Raw genomic sequence first — 22,236 nt, 5'->3', positions numbered from 1 at the left:
TGTAAAGAAAGTTTCACTTCACCTCCGCCTTTCATTCACAAAGAAATCGACAGAAGAAAAACAAGTTAAGACACCTCTTTTAATACAAATGGCAGTGTATTATTTCATAATTACAAATGTCAGATATGGTACAACAACCAGTGATATAACTTGTACAAGAATTAACAATGACTGCAGTGGTTGAATAACATGACTGTACAGACTGAACATGAAAAAAAAAAGAAGAAGAAAATCAACTCCCTGTTTGAATACCAAAAATCCATTTGTTCATCCTCCTTTTGCTGTAAATATAATATCCCCCCCCCACCACTACAGAAATAAAACTGCAGAAGATCTGAATTTGTACAGGTTGCATTACCTACAAACTAATTCAAGTGATATTCCACTTTGTAGGCGCTTGCTGGCGAGCCTCATCCCAGTTTTGACTCGCCACCAACGCTCCGACAGAAAGGCAGGAACAAACCAGGAACATTTGTTATCCAACAGGCCAGCTCCACTGGTCACTCCCGGCCATTCACAAAGTCGTCCTCCGATAACCAGCGACACATGTTGGCACAAGAAGGTCATCACTTACATACACAAGGATCCTGAAGTATTACAAATTGATACATGCTTGAGTAATAAAACATGTTTTTTTTTTGTTTTTTTGTTTTTTTTAAACAGGCATTACAATGCACTTAGTGCGGACATTCAAAACAGTTGAGCTGATTTAAGTTTTTACGTTTTTTTTCCATTTTTATATGTATATGAAGAAATTTCAGTGGATGGGAAGTAAATGAGGTATTAAAAAAATACGAAGGCAGGATGTCAGAAACTAAATTGGTAATTGGCACATTTATAATAAAGGCTGTTGGCTTTTTTTTTTTAATTCTTCTAGAAAAGGAAAATGTTTTAATCTGGAGAAGGTTGCTTTTGGTATCATTGTCAGAACAGTTAAAAGACACTTCTCAAAGTCATTGTCAAAACATGTCATACAGTGCAATGGATCTGATAGAACATCTTCACTCCTATGTGGATTGATATGAAATACCTTACAAACAAAGATACAGGCATGGGTGATGGGACGCAGTTAAGTTTCCACCTCGGAGCTTTAGTTGCATGTTAGAAATGCAAAATTTACAAGTTTGTTTTGAGGCTAAAATCTACATGAATGAAACCAGCTTCAAAGTCTGCCTGAGAGCAAAGCAAATTATAGATTTCTTTTTAAAAAAGGACAACAAAGACAAATTCAGGAATCAAATAAGCAAGAAACTACTAAATGTTCATATCTGATTTCTGGGAGAGAAAAAAAAAGAAAAATTTCAGAACACATTGGTTTAATCGACTGGGAACTCAATGCACACCTTATCAGACGTATGCAGCCTCTAAGTCTGAACGCATCTGAGAGATGTTCAAGTTCAAATGTCATTTTTAAAAACTGCAATGAATAATTACAGACCGCTTTCGTGTGAATTGGATTTCTCTTTAAAAGTTGCTGAACTGTACAAAAGTAGAGCTAATGAAGTCTAATTCACAAAGTGGAGCAAAGCCACGTCATCGAACGGTGAAATATACACAAATGTGCAGCCATCATGCTGAAGTGGGGGGTATTCACAGCATTAAAAACGGGTGTTGAATGCGACGGGGCGGGGCTGAACGGCATCTGCTTCTACAGCAAAATCTAGAGATGAACATAAAAGGAAAAGTACGGGGAAGAAATTGTCTGATGGTTTACTTGGGGGGGGGAAAAAACACTTCTTCAATAGTAAGAGAGAAATGTAGATAAATCATCCTTAAACCTGATGATCGCAATTGTAGTAAATAAGTACTCAATACATCAACTTTTTTTTTCTTTTTCCCAGTAGTGGAAACAACACATTTTCACTATAAACTCGCATAAAGGCGCATTCCACAAGATTTCAGACAGCGGAGTCAAAAGAATAACCAGAAAGTGGTCCGAGAGTCGAGGCCCACTTACAGAACGTTTCCGAAAGACCTGGAATGGGCAGGTAATGTCTTTCTATTAAAACAATAATTAATGTAACTTGGCAGCACGCACTACGCCGCAGAAGAAAAAGCACATTTAAGCCAGCCTAAAGTTTTCTGTTGAACATTTGGACAAGCCAGAGAAATATTGGGTGAAGAGTCTGAAGACATAAGACCAAAATTTAACTGAAAGAATAAGAAAAAGCACAGCACAACGTCTCAAAACCTTCTCAGCAAAAATTTAAAAGTGGAAAATGCGCAGATGCACAGATTGCCTGAGTCTGAAGGTGGTGATTTTTTTTTAACTATTGTGCTCTAACACAAAAAGCGATGACTTATCATGCAACTCTTAGCAGAACGAGTTGTTTTTTTCTTGTATTCCAAAAACAAGGGTAGCGAATTATTTAGCTTCCAAGGAAAAATGTGTCTACTTTATTTCAGCCTAACAACAGAGCAGCAAGTGAAAGCGCAGTGCTGAATTAAAAAGGGGGAAATCATAAATCACCATACAATGATCACCTTGAGCAAAAAACTGTAACAGATATGCAATTAGCAGGTGTGTTCTTGTTGGAAACGCCGTTAGGCATCACAAATTTTACGATTTGAACCCTGCTGGAGCTTAGGGAAGATTTATTTGAAATTCCAACATCAATTGCGGATTTCAACGTTGGCTCCGTGTTTTATTAATACCGAGCTCCTGCACAGATTCCCAAAAATAAATACACGCGATCTTAAAAATGACTTGGAACACGTACCGCAAACTAGTCTCTGGACACACACATCTGGTTCATCCTATCCGGTCGCACGGATTGTACGCATGGTTTAAAAAGACTCGCTGCTGCAGCTGTTCCACTCCCGGGAAAAGTTCAAGCATCACAGCTTTAACAGTGATGAAAACCTGGATTAAGTTCCAACTGTATCCCTTGGGTCTAGTTTGAGATCCGCCTGCGACTTCAGGCGTTTAGCGACTAAAAGTTAGTTTGGTATAAAGTGGAGCTAATGTGCTAACAAAGATCAAGTTAAGGACAAACATACGGCACATATAAAAAAAAATAAAGAATGGAAAAAAAAAAAAGAAGGCCTGATGCTACATTGTGAAAAATAAAAAGACTAATGAAACTAAAATGTGCTTCTTGAAAGAAACCGCCTAATGAACATTATCCATACTCATTCCAAATAATAATATTAATAAAAAAAAAAATCAAAAGAAAAAAAGGTAATGTATGCATTCAAGTGGTACTTTTATGGCTTTTTGTACAATACAACCTTTAGTGAAAATATACATCTAGACATAAATTCAAGTACAAATGTACAAAATCTTTAAAGTCATACTTTTTTCTTTAGCTATAATACACTTTTAATACAGCTCATAAATACAGGTCGACATTCACTGAGTTCCTAAGATTCTCGCGCTCGGTTGGAGATTGTGGTGAAGCTCTGCGGCGGAGGGGTGCGGGCGGAGGGACGGAGTGGTTTAAAGTCGCGAGGGCCCTTCTGTCTCGTCGTCACTGTAGCCGCTCTTCAGACAGACCTGGAAGCAGTAAAAAAAAAAGAAAAAAAGAAAAACAACCATGCAAATTGACTAACAAGTTTCATCACTAAATTTGAACACATATTTAAGAAAATGTGACATTCTTTTTAATGAGAAAATGTTTTCATAAGTTTCAAAAAACATGGAATGAAAATGTTTAGTTGGGATTTTGCGGCAAAATTAAGAAGGAAAGAAATACAGTCTGAAAAGATTTAAATGAAAAAAATCTAACATGAGCCAATATGTATTTTAAAGACAATTAATGTAAAAGAAGAAAATATTTTACATATTTGAAAGACAAAATGAAAAAAAAAAAAAGAATGAAGGCAGAAGGAGATGATCCACTGGTTTGGAAAAGCAGGAGAAACTAAATCTTGTTTTGCAAAATTCTTCAAATGTCACAACCAAAAACTTCAGTCTTTTCACTTAGAGTTTATGTAATGCTCCAACAAAAAGTAGTAAATAATTGTGAAGTGAAGGGAAAATGCAATACAATATTTAGGTGAATCATGAAAGGTGGCTAAATGGTGGCTTTTATATGAAAATAAATAACTACATAAAGACAAAAACTATCCTTTCACTTTATAAAAATAGGAGAAGAATCACATAGTAACATGAAGTTTGTAGTTTAAATGTGATAAAAAGTGAAGCTGCTCCTGGAGTATGACTCCATAGGACTGATAAACACTGAAATTAATTTTTTCCTAAAGCAATGTTTCCTGTTCTGCCTTCCCAGATGAAAATGCCAGTTTTACAGCGAATACCACAGAGGACATAAAAAGTAGTGAATCTGCCAACCCCAGAAAAAGGACAAAGACAAGAGACAGGCCTTATTCTAACAAACTCACAAAGGTGCATTAATAAAACCTTCAGATTCCATGTGAAGTAATGTCCTTTCTGAATTTGGACAAGGCCTGCGGGATGGACAACAAAAGAGGAAAGCCAGGAAAGCAGGAAGTACCTTAGCCCCCACCCCCTCGGACAGTCGCCGCAGCGCTAGCACTTGCCTCTCTTCTGAACAGGCGGTAGAAGAAGCCCCGCTTCGGTGGAGGGTTGGGCCGGTTCATGTCCAGGTCTGGGCACAGCATCCCGTCGGTCTCATAGATGTTGATTTCTTTGAAGCACTCCATCTCAATCATCTACGAGCAAAATCGACAAATCCCACGTCATATTTTTAAATACCTTACTTCTACTGCAAGGCGACCAAACACTCAGGAAGCAGACTTTTTTTCTATTCTGTAGCTATCAGACATTCCTGTGTGAGGTCATTTCTGTGGGACTTCTAGGATGACGTCATTTCAGGCTGCAGTACCTCGTTCTGCCACGGGATGGAGACACTGCCTGTGACAAACTTCGAGTAGAAGTCGTCATCCGTGGGGTCAAGGTTCACGCCTTTGACAGTGGAGAACTGCTCGATGTCCAGGACATCTTTACAGTACACGGCTCGAGGCTGAGAGGGGGACAGACAGGAGCAAAACGAAGGACGTGAGACACGTACGGGAGGAAAAAGCAGCTGGAAGAACAATGAACAAGTGATGCGAAATCTGTAAAAAGTCTTAAATCTTGCAGCCGCTTGAGTCATTGGAAAAATTGTTGAAGGAAAGCAATAAGAAGTGCTCTTTGCAGTTTGCCAAAAGCCACGGGAGACAAACACGCGTAAGGATGTGAAATTTGAACTGGCTGGAGGTTCAACAATTAATCGGATTAATCATGATCAATCCATTATCCACATAATCATCAACTAATTTAATCATCGAATAATCATATGCTGATAAACACTCTCCAAGGTGTGAGTAAGCCAAACCGTGCAAAGAATATATACATTAAGCATTTTAGATGAAAAACCTTTGTAAATATTTTCCACCCAGAACCCTTACACTGCCGTAGTTTCAGTTTCAAATTCTGTAAAATTTTGTTATTAAACACCTTTTCATATCCACTTTTAAATTGAAAAAAACATCATCAACAGATCAGCGCTACAACATGAAGTGAAGCAGAAAGAGTTTATTAAAGTATTTATTTTGTATCTTTTTAGCTGCAAATGATCAAGCGTTCATTAGATATTGTATAAAATAAGCTTAAGTGGTTAAATAAATAAAAAAATCAGCTGAATGTGCCATTTTTTTTTATTCAATAATGCAGCTTATTATCGGAATAATCGTTCAATGCAGCTCTAAATCCTGTACACAACCAGAACTATGATAGATTAGTTTTAGATCATAATCATGTTAGAATGGCCCAGTCAAAGTTCAGACCTAAATACCGTTCAGCATCTGTGGCAAGACTCTATACTTAAAAAATGGTTCTACAAAGCATCACTTCAGAGAGGCTGGATACAAAGACACGTCGCAATTTTTTCATTTGATCATAACAAACAAAAACAAATCAAAGACGATGCGCAAGACTATGATTTGACCATCGACAAAGTCTCTCAAATGATGTAACTTTCATAACTAAAAAAAACCTACTGGTCCAGTTTATTTCATACAAACTGAGCTGTTGAGCTGAAATTAAACTACAATCACACACTGGGTCCACCACAGCCACTGGCTGCCATGATAAACTCATTTCCTTCTGACAATGGCATTTCCTGCATACAGACGGACTGCGCCTCAATGTGCCGTGTGTGCATGCGTGTGTGTGTGTGTGTGTGCGCGAGTGTGTGTGTGTGTCCATCTCTCTTACATCTGGTATGAAGGGAGGGTCCAGCATGTTGGCCTCCAGCCGTTTGAAGTTGATGTTTCTGAAGATGGGGTGCTGCTTGACCTCGGTGGCCCCGCAACCCCGACAGCCCAGCCTCTCCTTGGGGTCCTTGGCCAGGAGCTGAAACCCAGCAGGGGGAAGGAAAAACAGACTTAAACATCTGAACCTTCAAAAGGTCCGACTGAAGAGAGGCAGGCGAAAAATGACGCGTCGGCTAGTAGGTTTCCTGTTGGGGAGGAGGGCAACAAAGAAACGGCTAGAGAAATTACATTTTTCACTTTTCTCAAAGACCTTTAGGAGAGATGAACATTAAAAACACAAACCCCTACTGCAAAGTACTAATGCAGCAAGAGAGAGTGTAGTTAATATTAATAAAACCTAGCTTGCCTTGCATTTTACATCTTTTGCGTAAATAACGCAAAGTTTCCTAGACGATATTAAATCTTGTCACCCACTCGGCTCACTCGTCTATTTCTGGCGGTAGAAGTCGCCGCCCCTCTGGCGTCCTGGAGACCGACGTCCCTCCCTCTCCCGCTGCGCTCTCTCCTCTTCCATATTTACCTTTTACCCTTTTCTCGCAGAGCCCCTTCTTCCCTGAGTCTCCCTGACTCCTCTTCTCACTGGGGAGACTTTAAAAATGCTGAACTGTGGGTCAAAATGTTCCACTAAGTTTAAAAAAAAAAAAAAAAAAATGCCCTGCTCTCAGAAACACACACACTCAGTGGCTCGCTCTTCAAAATTGTGAAGGGAAATAATACGTCCATATGAAACACTAGGGGAAATAGAGACGGTAGGTAACAGTTTGTTAGACAAAATAATTATTTGAAATAATTACAAATGGTCAGTACTGTTATAAATGAGAATGTGTAATTTATATACATTTTCTTGACTTCCATCTCTGCTGCGTTCAGAGGCTGCAGCAGCCTGTGCATCTCTACTATAGTCCAGATGATATATAAATGAGCAATATTTTTTTCTAGAAGAGAAATAAGAAATACTTTAGTTTAGAAAATTCGCTTTTCTACGTTCCAATTAAATATCTGCATAAAACCTCCACAATAAAGTGACAGTAAACCGAGGAATCAGTTTTTGTTCAGAATGATTTGCTTTACTTATTTTCCTTTTCCATGAATACGGAAATGACATAAAGGAATGGCTTTCGTCTTTCCTGATAAAAGTTTGCATTTCTTTGCTCTAAATCCTGAACAGAAAAAAATTATTTTATTTTTCTCATAAAAGATTTAGAAAACACAAGTTACCTTCCTTCTAAGCTTCATTCAATTCAATTGAAAAATACTTTATTGAAGGAAAATTAAAGGCTGCTGTAACTCATTAATTCAAGATTCTTCAAAGAGTTACTCTGGATGGTGATGGATGAAAAGATCTCCTGTAGCGGTCTGTATTACAGTGAGTTTGAAGAAGCCTCTGACTGAAGACACTTTTCTATGTCCTATGAAGAGGATGCATCTTTTACAGCTCAAGAAAAAAACATAATTTAATATCAGCTAAGGCTGCAAAGTGTCTATGGATTATAAAGGTTCTTTACCGTTGCCCTGATCTCACAGAGAGACATCTGTCCCTTCAGTCTCTTCCTCCTCACCTGCCTGCAGATGTCCTTCGCATCCTCTGAGAACTTATCAGAGTACTCCTCCTGGTCCTCGCGCACCCGTCTGTCCACCTCCTCCCGCTTGACCCGCTCCTTGCGTTTCCGGAAGGGCGACTGGCCCTGGATCATCTCGAAGATCAGACAGCCCAGACCCCACCAGTCCGGGCTGAAGGTGTAGTTCTCGTTCTGGATCACCTCGGGAGCTGTGGAGCGGACGAGAAGCAGCGGGTGGACCGTGACGTAAAGTGGCTCGACAGAGAACCGAGGCTACAACTTCTTAATCTTTATGAGTTACTTTCTGGTTAAGTAAATGTCAAATAGCAAAGTGTATACAGAAAGAGTCGAAATGGGAAGAAAGGAGCTGATGGATCAACATGTTGAAGTTCTTACCCATGTAGCCAACTGTGCCCACTCTCCCTCGTATCGTCTCCCCTTCAGGGATCTGAACAGCGAGACCCAAGTCGGAGATCCGAATGTGCCCTGAGCAAAAGCAAAAGCCAGATTGTTTACCAGAAATTTTCTGAATACCAGTAATTTAAGAAAAACAGACGCCTGTAAGTAACATCTGCTGAAGCACACACAGCTGGGGATGTGCTTGAGTTACACCGAAGCATGAAATAATTTCAGGGAAAAACCGTCTGAAAGAAAGGTGGGTATTCTTTTACTTCAAGATGGATGTGAGCAAATTAATGTAAATGCAAAAAGGAGTGCAAGGAGAGAGTAAGGCAAGCTTAAAACAGTGAGTCTGCAGCCAAGGAAAACGGGCCGATACAGTGCAGCTTGTTTGATTTGGACATTGTAGACCAAATTTGTGAAATGAAAAATGAAGGACAAGAAGCACATTTTGAGCCAAAAATCGATGTAGTAAAAACTAAAAAAAGACGACATACCACGGTCATCCAGAAGGATGTTTTCAGGCTTCAAGTCTCTGCAACAAACAACAAGTTATGAGCTGCTTCTGAAATTAGAGCTGGTCTCAAAAACAATGTTTTAGAAGAGTAAGAGTATAACATCATAAGTGAAGAATAAATGCTCTCAAATGCAGTTTTGATCTTCACCAGAGGAGCAAATTAAGATGTTGGGAAATTTGACATTTAATGCAGAGCTATGCAAGGTCAGATCTCAACTTTTTTTTCTTTAATTACATTTATTTTACACGTTAAATAGAAATATTCTCACAACTTTCCTTAAGCCTTCTTTCAATCCAACATGCCAATATTAAAAAAAACAAGAATAAGACTTTGTATATAGTCCAGCCTAACATATAATAGTTAGATCTTTAGAAAAACACAAATAAATTACACCAATGTTCAGCCTGACTGGGCTGAGCAGAAAATAATTCAATTTCACAACCGTGTTTTCAGAGGTACACTAAGAAACTGGAGGTTGATTAGAATTGGACGATTTTTTTCTGCTTTACCTGCTGGTCAGTAACTCAAAAATCCTATCTTTTTCTATTCAATGAATGCACCAAACTTTAGTGCTACATGGTCTTGCTAACTCTTAACACTCTGTGGCGTTGTAGTCGGTACTGAGGGACAACGGCTCATTAATTTTAGCTGTATTTTAACAGAGCCATGTCAGCTGTTTAACCAGGTTGTTCCAACAGAGAGCGAGATTTCAACAGGTGCCGACTGGTCCGACCAGTCGGCACCTGTTGAAGTCTCGCTGGACCTGTTGTCCGTTTCGACCGCTTCAGGGACAAAATGGAGCCGTCTGATACAGGACGTCAACTTTAAGCTCTTTTTGTGCCGGTTTGGTTAAACTGGTATTAATGCTGGCTCCTGCTGGATTTGGAAATGTGGGAAACCTTTAAGAGAGTGTTAAGGTGAGAGTTGGCGTTCTCCAGGAAGGAACCATGATTTTTATATCAACGCTAACACTGTCAACCATGCTAACTGCTAATGTCTATCGGCAGTTTAAACTGCGGGTCTGCAACCTGCAGCTCTTTAAACCTTCCACAATGGCTCTTAATAACTGGCTTAAAATGAATCAACTAAGGTTTTAAATGTACATTTAGTACCAAATAATGGTTTTACCAGTTAGATTTTTTTTCCATGACAGAATGACACTACTACTACATTTTTTGTTGTTATGTTTGAAACTATAAGCTCTTTTCTCAATTTTTCATGAATTTCAACATCCCAAATAAAAAACTGTACCCATCTTCTAATTCTTTTTTTTTTTTTTGCAAATGTTTTATGGTTTTCTGTATTTTAGAATCTAAAACAGATAGAAAATGTGGTTCTATGAAAATGACATTAAATTTCCTGAAGTAAAATTTACCAAAAAAGTATAAGCTGTCTTTTTCTTTAATGTAAAGTCATGTAACATTTGTGGCTCTGATGTTTATTTAGCTGGACTGAGGCCAAATGTAGCTCTTAGGATTGTAAAGGTTGCAAATCTTTTGCTTAAACTGTCAACTCCACCTTAGTTTGTCCCGTTTTGAATTTATAAAACTCGACTGCTCTCTTACACAGCAGCACGATTTCACCTAAGCTCCCACCAAGCATAATAAACGTAGCTCATGGCAGGAAAAATGGAAAGACATTTTCAACGATGCTTGTTGCGGCTCCTAAAAATGAATCAGAATCATCCGATGCAATCAGTAGGTCAAAACCAGAGATCTGAAACTGACCTCAAATCAGTGATTCAAGCCTGAACTGAAGCAGTGCGAACTGAAACCACAGAGACAGCTGTTTCTTCTGACACACGTAGAGATCAATGAACATGTTTTTGCGGTTATAGCTGCTTGAGGCCTGGAGATTTAGTGGCGTCCTTTTCTTCTATGAGCACCTGTGTTTATGTTCCCATTTCTCACTGATTTTGACAGACGCATTATGCCTTCTAAGAATCTGTATGTAAATCAAATTGTCCTTCAGAAACATTTTCTCTGGAACAACAGATTGCATCCTCAGAATATCCCCGAAAACCTCCAGCAAGTAAAGCGTCACCTGTAGACTATCCTCTCGCGGTGCAGATCCTCAAGGCCACAGCAGATCTCAGCAGCGTAGAAAAGGGCCCTTTGCTCGTCAAAGCCAGAGTTTCCCATGTTGTAGATGTGGAACTTTAAGTCGCCACCATTCATTAAGGTCAAGACCAGGCACAGCGCGTCCTTGGTCTCATAGGCATAAGCTAGACTAACCTGGAGGAGGGAGGGAAAAAAAACAAAACAAAGAGATAAATTTACAGAAGCGGTAATGAACCTGGATCAGAGACCAGGTGGGAGAAGTTGGATAAAGAGAGAGAAATGAGAGGATGAGGCACAACTCTAATATCAGAGTTGTGTAATGCTCCCCAAATATTCATCAATTATCCCAAATGGATTGTCAGGAACGTACACAACGTGAAACCCAAAGAAGACGTATCCCAGAGATGGAAAATCCATCTTGCTGCTCTCGCTCCATCATCAATCACTCTCCTTTTTCCTTCTTTCCCACAAGCCTCCCCCCTTCTCCTCACTTCCCTGCTGTGGGTCAGTGACACACAGGGTACAGTGTGTGCATGTGCAGTTGTGTAAAATGTTGCTGCCATCAGGAGGGATCCCATCTGCTATGGAGCGTGTAGAGAGAGAAAATACAAGGAGGGAAGGAAAACGTTCCTATGGGCCAAGTGAGCAACAAACATCCAGCATATAGAATTTTATTGTGTTATTTTATGGTACAATTGTGGCAACAATAAAAATAAATAATCGCTTCTCTTTTAGGCAACTGTACGGCTGTGACTGCATGGCTCGGCGTTCATAAAACCACAAACACAAATACTACTTTTTGAGAAACATACCCATTTGAAAAAGGAAACTTTAAAAAAATTGATTTACTAAAACTGGACACAGTAACTTAATTTAAATTTATAAATTTACTGACATTTATTGATGCTCTTGTGGAACAAATAGTAAAAACATAATTTCTGACAATACTGTCAGTTTTGTTTTGTATTTGACGTGATTAATAGAAATGTATCGAGGCAACAATAAATCAAAAATACTTACTGAGATAAGAAATTTTTAATGATAAATAATAAGCGATACAATAAAAGCCCACCTCAAGGGGTAATTTCGCTATAAAAACATTAAATGCCCCAAAAACAAAACTGTCGTTTTTATTCCATTCGCATTTTCCAATTTAGACTAAAGGATTCTGATAAGGATTTGAACAAAAAAAAAAAGAAGAATTAAAACTAGACAAAATGAAGAAAATTCATCCATTCATCATCTACACCTATTTGTCCTTGCAGGGGTTCAAACACAAGGCAACAATGCTATCAACTACTCTACTTTGCAGCCTTAAAATGCAATTGCTTTAAATAATAAAAATTAACCAAATATACCTGCAGTACTTACTGAACCACCTTTGAAATGCACAAGCATAAAAAATAGTTTTACCGATTAAATCCAAGCAAAACTCTTACTACTGCTACTTTCCTTTATACTGCCGTCTATTTTGTGCTTGCATCAACACTGATAGGGATAAGCGCAAATCAAAAAGATGGGAAACAAACTGCAGCACAGTGCGGTAGCGCTACCTCACTTCCCCTGCTACACACATCAGAGCAGGATCACCCCTGTGGCTCAAATTCCCATGTATCCTCCCACACTGAAAGCACACGGGCGGCTCATTGTGTAAAACACGCAGCAGGCTAATGGTATGCATTAACTAACAGTATGCACCAATCACAAAAAGGTAAAGAACAATACTGAGAGAGAGGAACGAGGACTTGGAGAGAGCACTTGACTCTTCTCCTCGCTGCTGCTGTTTGGTCAGCGTTTCCAGGCAACTGTACTGCTCTTGTAGGTAGAGAGGCACATCAAGAGTCATCAGTTCTGCCTGCAGCAACCAGAACCAACACACACAAACACACACACGCGTGTGTTTTAAAAAAAAAAAAAAAAAACATGTGCCAATCCCAGGTGACTGGAGCTGCAAGTCTGAGGTTCAGCAACATGCCCACTCCAACCTCTGTGTGCGTGCGTGTGTGTGTGTGTGCGTGTGTGTGTGTGTGTGTGAGAATGAGCATGCCTCTACCATGACTCACTCAAATCAAGGGCGCACAACATAACTCACGCTGCATCAGAAATCGACTAATCCAACACTCTGCACAACCTCGACACAGCCGTTGGCTACAAGTGGAGAGAACGAAGAGGCTTCGAGGCACAGCGCTGCCGAGCGAAACATCAATACCGTCGTTCTGCGACAGCCTGTACGCGTTCCCACGGTCAAAATGATTTCCACGCAGCAATCTAAATCCGTATCGGAATCCTTTTTCAATCGCAATTCTTGTCGGATTGTTGTGAGAAAAGGACTCCAACATTGTGAAAGCACAAAATCTTACCAAGTGTTTTTGGTCTAGTTTGTGGCGCAAATATTTTAGTATGCTCAAAATAAGACAAATCTAATTTACAAGTAACGTTTCAGCAATAAATAGGGGCTTGTTTTAAATCAATAATTCATTAATATTGAAGAAAAAAAGCTACTTGTTGAGTAATCTGCCAGTGGAGAGCTACTTGTAAGACAAAACTAAGATATTTGCATAAGAAACTAGACCATAAATATTTGGTAAGATTTTGTGTCTGGCAGTGAAGTTGTTGCAGATGTCAAAGCTCTCATCTTTGTTCCAGTAACAGTCCTAATGAAGTGTGAATCTTTACACCAAAATCATATGTGATCATTATCGAGAACAAATCTGAAAAAGGCCGTCTAGCAGTCCGAGTCATAAGACCACACACCACAACACAACATTATGTAATCCACAGCAATGAAGTCAATAACCACACACATACACACACACACATAGCCAGCTATTGTGAGCATGAGTTCTGCAGGACATGCAGCATCGCTTTTTGATAAGCGATGCTGCATGTCCTGCAATCCAAATCAAGTTTGTTTTTGGTTTTACAGTGATTTTTATGTCCACTGTTGGTTGAACAAGATAATTTATTAGTTGGAGGACAATAAAGATCAATATTAGACTACATTTTTTTGCTCTATATTATCTCAGAATGGTCTGTCCATCCAGCTCGTCTGAGATTCAAAAGACTTCTAAATATGTCAAACTTCCAACATTCACTGATTTATTTAACAGAAGTAAATTGTAGCAAAAGTACACTTTCTTCTCCTGCAGTGATGTATGTTTGTGTAAACGCCTGGAGCAAATGGAAAGAGAAACACACATTCCTGGTTGTGCAGTTGAGCTTGAGAGTCGATATCAACGTACAGCAGGGTAACTATATAAAACTAGATATTTCCATTTCTTTTTTGATTGTTTCACTGGGAAGGAAACGAGTAAAAAGCTGATAGGGGTAAAAACTTTTGCGTTAGCTAGAGCTTATGAACAGCAAGAGAAAAGAGAGCATTCAGAAACTGGACTTCATTTGATTTTTCCTCCCCCCAGAAAGTATGCAGCCGAGACCAAATATTTGCACACATTGTACGAGAAGAGGACCATCACTTCTCTTTTTGTCTGACATTTAATCAAAATACAAGTTTTATGTTTTTAGGTCAGTTAAATGTCTGCATCTACAAGGAGCCAGAATAAAAGAAAGAGAAGTTTTATTATTTCAAATTTAGATGAATGCACACATCCCTTCATTATTTGATAAATCTATGAACTTAGTCTAACCCTCTCTCTCCCTCACAGACACAAACGTCTTAAGCTCTGACCAAATTTTTCCAAACGCCTGAGGTCAGGGCTTTGTGATGGCCTCTCTAAAACATCGGTTCTGTTGTCCTTAAGCTACTTTGTTAATAATTTGGTAGTATGCTTACGATAACCGTCTGTTTTAAGCCTAAGCTTCAACTTCCTAGCTGAGAAAATGTGCCTTCATCATGAGGCCATCTATTTTGTCAAACGTTCGGTCCACACATCATGATGCTGCCAACACTGTACTTTACAGTTAGAATGATGTTCTCTGGTTTGTAAGCCTCCCCATTATTCTTCCAATCAAGAGGAATAATGTCCCACGGTTCTACTTTAGTCTCATCGGACCACCGGACATGTCTCAAAAACTGAAGGTCTTTGTCCCTGTGTGCATTTGGAAACTGTAATCTGGCTTTCTTTGTTGTTTTGTGGAGCAACGGCTTCTTCCTCGCCGAGTGGCCTTTCAGCCCAAAACCGGTACAGGATGGGTGACGATGCTGTCGGGAAGATTCTGGCTAAATCTAGTCCGAGATGTTTGGATGTTTTTATGGGGTTTATACAAACCAAGACAGCTTTATCTCTGGGCCCTTCCTGGGCGGAATGACGGCAGGACATGCTGTTTACGCTTGTATGGAAATGTTTGAACAGATGAACAAATGGAAATAAAATACAAATCTAAAGAATGCAGTCATTATTCTGGCATTTAGCAAATAGAAATAATTTTATCAATCCCAACCGACTCATTTCATGTCAGACACTGAGAATGCATTTGGTTTTAAGTGTGTGTTCACCTGCAACGCAGTCTGACTTGCAGTCGATAACATAAAACCATGACAATTTGTTGGCAAGAATAAATGTTCAATCAGTTTCAAGGAAATACTGAAACATTTGAGGCTGACAGCATGCTGCAAATAAACAAAAATTTCAGGTGTTTGCATCCTCTATATAAAATACTGAATATGACTTTGATTTAATGCGTTCGAGCAACATAAGTGGTCAGAATGTTTAAATATTCCTGAAATCATTCAAGACAATATTTTTGTGGTTTCATTGTAATAAATCTCTCTCCTCAAAGCCAAACAAGCAGAACTCCAGTTTTGCTGCATCTAACTTTTAGCAGGTGACAATTAAGGGATTTGCAAACACGTCATTTGCTTTCATTTGCAGAACCCTGCAGCCGCAAGCGCCAGGCATGCATGCATACGACACAGATGCAATTCAGGGAAAGGTTGAATAAGAAAAAAAGTCGTACTTACTACAAAACTACTGTTAACTTTTTCTAATATGCGTTTTTCGTTTAGTGCCATTGCTTCACCTTTTCTCTTCTTCACCCGTTTCTTTTCCAGCTTTTTACAGGCGTACATCTTACCGGTGGCACGTACTTGGCAGGCACAAACCTGAAAAAGCGAACAAAAGGGGTTCATGTGAATCTGAACAACTTGGTCTTTCTATTTAAATATTAAATATTACACAGTTACACAACAATCAACCTGATCTTACCTCGCCAAATCCACCTTTTCCTAGTACTCTGTAATGTCTGAAGGTATTTTTGGTTACAGGTTGCCTGCAGGGATAAAAAAAACAAAAAAAAAAAACAAAAACAAAAACAAACAAGAAGAAGATGTTAAAAACGGGAGAGAATAGTGTTAAAGGAGAGAAAAAGGGCTTAATATACCAGCTGATGTCACTCTGACACACCATGTGATGTAGCAGACAGATTAATGGTCTAATTTATTATTAATCCACTCTGATGACTGCTGTTTCCATCCTGCTCTTTTCCTCCAACCATTATGCAAAGTATAAATTATTAACCTCTCGCAGAGACAGACTGATTGGCAGCCCCACCTTTATGTATTAGAGCAAACATTGCTGCTGCTACTTATATGACTAATAGGCTCTGGTGTCAGTCATTTTCCAAGACCAAGAGAAAGCAGTACAGTCTAAATGTTCTCCATAAACAAGATCACAGTGGATGCTTTGCGTTTGCCGGCTGTACCCACCTTTCCAACCATTTCCACTGCAGGAAGCGAGAAAAGTACATGGACTCCTGGTAGGAGGAAAATGGAGCTCCGCTCAGATAATCGCGAACTATTCTGGAGGGGGGAGGGAAAGAAGAGAAAGAGGGGTTGTGATTATTCTGATAAGACAAACTTCTCACCAGGCTGCAGAGCAACATTAAATCACGATCTACTCCCCAGCATGTGTTTACGTTTGTGCAGCCCTGTAATTTTGTGCATTGCTGGCTGAGTTACTGTTCACAGCAACTTTTAGTGGAAAGATTAAAAAAAAAAAAGAAAGAAAATCAACAACCAGGTTTTAACACTGTGAAAAATACAAACAGCCTTTGAACTGGGTCGAGATATGATTTCACACAGAACAGTAAATATAATGTAACTACGAAGTCAAATGGGGAAGTGGGTTGTGTTATTTGAACACATCAAACAAAAACCTAGACCTCAAATAAAAAAATCAAACAAAAAATAATCAAAGGCTTTGTGGATTTCACACTTAAAATGTAAATTAGCACCGCCTCTTGGGAAAATGTCAGAAAACTGACAATCTGAGAAGATGAGTATGACCGTCGGCTCCTTTCTTTGACTTCTGTAACACTCCCTTTATATATAAGTAATAAGCTGTGCTGTGCTGTCCAGACAAGGCTGTAAAGTGATAAAACATTATAATGCTTCAGAATACAGGGAGCGCCAGGTTAGAGCAGAAATCTGGGTTGTGGACGACAAAGCACACTTTAAAAATGTAACTCCTCTGTCACGATACATTTTACTGGACGATTAATTGTCTCAGAAGTTATTGCGATAAACGATAATATTGTTATTTTGAGATAATTTTTCAGGTAATATAACGGTAATGGAATAATATTGCAAGTACAGCGTCTCTCAGACCAATAAACTTTCATTTCTAATAATCACTTAACACTGTAACTGGAAAACATTTTAAACATCCACACTGAAACAAAACACACACATTTGCTGAAGTCTCTGTAAACACAATCACCCTTCAAAAATGGGGACAGCTGAGAGCCATGCTACAGGCTGAAGCCATTTGACATCCAGAAAGAGAGACATGAGAAAAACAGAATCATGCAAATGGGAATCATTAAGCTCATTTAAATTTATTATGTGATTAATTGACTTGTTGCTTACGTAACAATCATTTGAACTAAATAAATAAATAATTTGAACTAAGTAAGTTAAATAAAACGTAAAAAAAAATAGAAATAAAGTAAAATAAAAGTGTCACGAGATGGGAAATATTTCAGTACTGTCAAACTATGCAATGCTATTTATGACATATTACTGAATACAATCCAAAGACCAGCTGTAAAATACAGAATATTTGTAACAAATAAGTAAAATAAATGCAAAAAGCTTTAACCATGATAAATAAAATGACTTGGACAAGTGGACAGTCCATTACAACAGCAGAGAGAGAGGACGGATCAGCACACATGTCTAAGTAAGGAAGAAAATTAACCTCACACGTTTGTTTTGGCACTGCAGGAGGAAGCCGGAGTACCTGGCGAGAACCCATGTATGCTTTGGGGAACATGAAGTCTCGGCAAAGAAATGCTGTGTGGGATTTGAATCTAGAACCTTCCTGCTCAAAACCTTAAGTACAGCAAAATACAGTTTATTCTGCAAAATGACGTATTATTTAATAAGATAAATCATCCAGATAATTTACACTGAAGCTACACGTTTACATTTCTTTTAAAGTTTTTGCCACGATGTTTCTAAAATCTTGAAATAGCTTCAGATCTTCCACAACTGTGGTTTGTTCAACTGCTGTCATCTCATCAACAGCAAGCAAATTTCTGCAGGTACAGAAAGCCGTAACACTCCTCTGTTCACAAAACCTGCGAGTTACAGAAAAAACGCTCTCTTTTATTTAACCCGCTACTCACAGACAGAAACTGAAGTCAGAGCAAATATCCGACCTCTATATCCAAAATGATGACGTGATGCTGATGTTGGGTTCAAAAATCTTTTTCCCAAACCATAATTTGAAAATACTTTAACACTAAGCAAGGCAAGTAAAGCTGCCTGTGGTCAGCGCTCGCTGCTTTGGCCAAAACCCTTCAGAGTTTCCACAAGGAAAGCCCCCCTGCTGAGACAGAAAGAAACATATGCTATGTCTCTGTGCAGCACAGATACTCTGTGTATGAGAGTAATATACATAAAAAGCTGTCAACAGGATTTCAGGAACACAATCCCACCGATTAATATCTTTCCTCTTCAAATCTTCCTGGTTTAAAGTTTAAAGAGCCACGCTTTGACCAAGCTGCGCTGGATCATGGTCTATGTGGCGCAAACGGAGAGAGAAGAGAAACGAGAGGATGAGGGAAAAACTGCACCGAAGGGTGACACTGTGTGACATAACACCATGTTGGACCGCAGCACATGCAGGAATATCCAGGAGCAAGCAAATGTTCTGCCAGAAGTCACGTTTCCTACAGCTGAGGCACGGCACTTCATTTAAAAACAAAGAGGGAATCTAAAAGCAGAATGATCGTGGAGAAATGGAAACTTGAGGAAATCTTTTGTTCATGTTCTCCAGTCATTTCAGGTTTACAAGTTTATGATGATCTGAGGAAGTGCGTCTGCTGAGGAAACGCCTCTTAGCTGCAGCTGTGGTTCTCCTGGGTTGTTACTATATAGAGAGATTAATAAACTCAGACAAATTAGATGGAAAGGGTACATTTTAGGTGTGGACTTTGACTAGGTCATTATCACAAATACATCTTCTTTGAACTAAACACATCCAGTGTGTCTCTGGTTGGACGTCAGTTGTCCTACTGGACCTTTGTCCTCGTCTCTACAGGTTTTCTTCCACCATTGTCCTGTATTTAGAGCCATCCATCCCATCAACTCTGAAGAAAGGCATCCCAAAAGCATGATGCTGCCAGCACCGTGTTTTATTGTGGGGAATTCAGTGCAAAAAGTTTAGCTTTAGTTTCATCTGAGATTTCTGAATGCAGCTGGTTGAACTTTATCTTTCTTTTTAGGGTTAGTACAAAAATATGCATCGGAAAAATGTTAAACAATGTAACTTTCTCTCGTCTCTCGAGTTCTGTTATTTTATTCAGTAAGAATAAACCTTGTGGTTGTCCAACTCTGATCCTCACTTTTCCTGAATTCCTTTTAAAACATTTTTCTGAGGATCTAAAGTGAGTCACTGGTCCACCCCACACCCAGTCTGTGCAAAAATTTTAAACCATGCTTTAAGAAAAGCAGAAACTTCACTTCTAATGAGTCAAACTTTTCTGCTTTTCTCTTAAATTGGCCTTTTTCCACAATTTAATATTTTCTTTTTTTTTCCACTCATTTTCTGTCCAGTCCTGGACAAAAGAAGATCGTTTGAGAAACCTTGCTGAAGTCACTTTAAAAGATCACAAGAAAATCTACTCGCAAGCAAAGTAGGGTGAGCCAAGACTTTTGTACCTGCCAGATGATTAATTCAAAAGTGGACAACCTAAGAGGGTGTAAAATATGGAAATGTCCCTCGAGTCACAATACAGCCACTAAATCCTCACACAAACATGAAAGCATGTTTCCAGGAAACAGGTTAGGACAGGGTTGGAAAAAATCAAACAGTCTGCTGGCGAGAAAATATCAACAACATATCTGAGGTGTACAAGTTTAGCTGCTCTAATGAGCGCTCGCTCACTAGAACCACCGAGACGCTGAAGTGTCTCGGAAACACACATCGGAGCAGATCATCTGCGGTTAAATCGTCAACAGAAACACCGGATGGTACGGAAAGAGCTCAGAGTTGGATCCCGGTATTCCCAGTCTGATTTTCATCAACCTGCATGGTTTATATGAGCCTCGTTTCCAACCAGCCGTAAAGACATTCAGAAAGATAAATCCATCAGCAGCGCTTCAGTTGACTTTGGAGCCGGTGCTTAGAAACCGTAGCAGCGGACAACCAGAAAGAGTGAAATCAGGACTTATTCACCACGATTAGCTGATCACGACTGTCCATTCATTATACGACATGACAAAAAAAAGCAAACAAACAAGAAAGAAACTGCTGTACTGACGTTAGGTAAAGCTCTAAACAGTTTGTGTCCAGGATGTGTGGACTCGGCAGAGATTTTAACTTCCCTTTTCTTTATACTGGACCTGTACCAATTCTGGATGCAGGAAAGATCAGCCCTGATTATACAACATGACGAGGCCTGTCGCAATAAACAATAACTCAATTAATCGCATGATAAATTAAAACAAGCTCCATAACTTCTATTTGCCTGATTTATCATTTGTTTCTCTTTCCACCAAAAATTGGATGTTAAACTTTTTCAGTCTGGTGTTTTGCACTCAACTGGCCATTTTTTAAGGAAAATATTGTTTGTAGACACATCATAATTCATTTATTTGTTGTTTCTGTTGTTTTGTTTGTTTATTTTGGATATTTAAAATCTCTTCCTGTTCCAGTGTTAAACGTTCATCCGAATTTAAAGTTCATTAATCTTTGAGAATGTGTTCTTGTATTATTATGCCATGTGGGACAATTTATACTTGTCCCAGACAATAATTTTTATTTTTTATTTTTTTGTCATTTACAGGTCTAAACATGACTGTTATATTCACAACTAAAAAAAATGTTTACAATATTGCTACAATACCAAAAAAATATGATACAAAAGGTCCATTTTAGGTGCCATGATATTATTCTGTCATACTGGGAGCTGAAATCAATCTACTGAATGCTTAAGAAATAGCAACCTATATGAGAAAAACAGAATTACTGATGTAGAAGAAAATGGATTTATGCTTCATGTTTTATTTTGTAAACCAAAATCCTTCAGAATTCACATCTTAGTAAATCGAGTCCACCTGCGTATAGTTCAATCCCAACCCCATCGCCTGAAAGAATTCATAGAAATCTTTCCTTTATGGAACAGAGTTTAGAAGGAATTCCTGACTTTACGGTCAGTGTGACTAAAAGCTATCAGGGAGTGAAAATTACCACTGTAGTGGTGGCTGCATCATGCTGTGGGGATGCTTTTCTTCAGCAGGGCTATGGAAGCTGGACGGTACCAAATATAGGGCAGTCCTGGAAGAAAACCTGAGAGGCCCGTTTATCCGGCTTAGCCATGATTCTTTTTTGTTTGCTTTGAGCCGTCTCCTTCTTTTTCTATCTGATGTAAAGCATCAGATAGAAAAGTGCTTAAGAAAAGTGTAAAGACTTAAGAAAAGTGTAAAACTTCAGATTTCCTTAAAACATATAATTATCTGCTACCTCATGTTGGTCTATCACACAAAATCCCAAATAAATGTGCATCTCTAATATGACAAAGGTCAAAATGTATGAATACTTCCTAAATACGGCCATTCTGGAAAATATTTTAGGAACTTGACAACAGTTTTGTAAAATAACTTGCCGTTAGGCGCCAGCTGATGCAAAAGGGAGATTTTTTTCAAAGGTTATATGATCATATCAAGCCCACCAGTTCGTGTGCCAAATTTCTGCTAATTTATTCAAGCAAACAATAAATTGTTTGTATGTTCCAGTGATACACCTGGAACATACATCACCTGTAACTTAATTGTTCTCATTTTTCAGCTTTAACTGCATTTATCAGAGAACAAAACGATATATGAATTACTGATGACCTAGACATCATGTATCACCACCACGTACATGATGCAACGTACCATGAAGGTCATGGATTTTCAGCAGCACTTATTGAGGTAAAACAAAGTTAGACGGCAGTATACAAGTAATAGTGTGTGTGTGTGTGTGTGTGTGTGTGTGTGTGTGTGTGTGTGTG

General features: G+C 38.8%; 1 protein-coding gene across 4 annotated transcripts in view; it reads right to left on the bottom strand.

Annotated features, from left to right (window-relative positions):
• Nucleotides 1–641: 641 nt before the first annotated feature.
• grk4 (G protein-coupled receptor kinase 4) overlaps nt 642–22,236 on the bottom strand; it is a 56,839-nt gene continuing 35,244 nt past the window's right edge. For 3 of the 4 annotated variants that reach the window (XM_007543873.2, XM_007543888.2, XM_016666697.1), the window contains 11 exons: nt 16,442–16,534; nt 15,942–16,005; nt 15,698–15,838; nt 10,760–10,950; nt 8,696–8,733; nt 8,196–8,285; nt 7,800–8,008; nt 6,182–6,319; nt 4,809–4,946; nt 4,504–4,635; nt 642–3,496 (listed from right to left, as the gene is read on the bottom strand). In XM_007543873.2, the coding sequence (XP_007543935.1) occupies nt 3,440–3,496; nt 4,504–4,635; nt 4,809–4,946; nt 6,182–6,319; nt 7,800–8,008; nt 8,196–8,285; nt 8,696–8,733; nt 10,760–10,950; nt 15,698–15,838; nt 15,942–16,005; nt 16,442–16,534 (1,291 nt within the window). In that variant the 3' untranslated portion in view covers nt 642–3,439. Of the gene's footprint in view, nt 3,497–4,457; nt 4,636–4,808; nt 4,947–6,181; nt 6,320–7,799; nt 8,009–8,195; nt 8,286–8,695; nt 8,734–10,759; nt 10,951–15,697; nt 15,839–15,941; nt 16,006–16,441; nt 16,535–22,236 lie in introns of all 4 variants that reach the window. The other variant, XM_007543896.2, reaches the window with a different exon arrangement.

This window comes from Poecilia formosa, unplaced genomic scaffold (assembly GCF_000485575.1).
Source record: "Poecilia formosa unplaced genomic scaffold, Poecilia_formosa-5.1.2 Scaffold11, whole genome shotgun sequence".
Taxonomy (NCBI): Eukaryota; Metazoa; Chordata; class Actinopteri; order Cyprinodontiformes; family Poeciliidae; genus Poecilia; species Poecilia formosa.
This window is presented reverse-complemented; position numbering and strand designations above follow the sequence as displayed.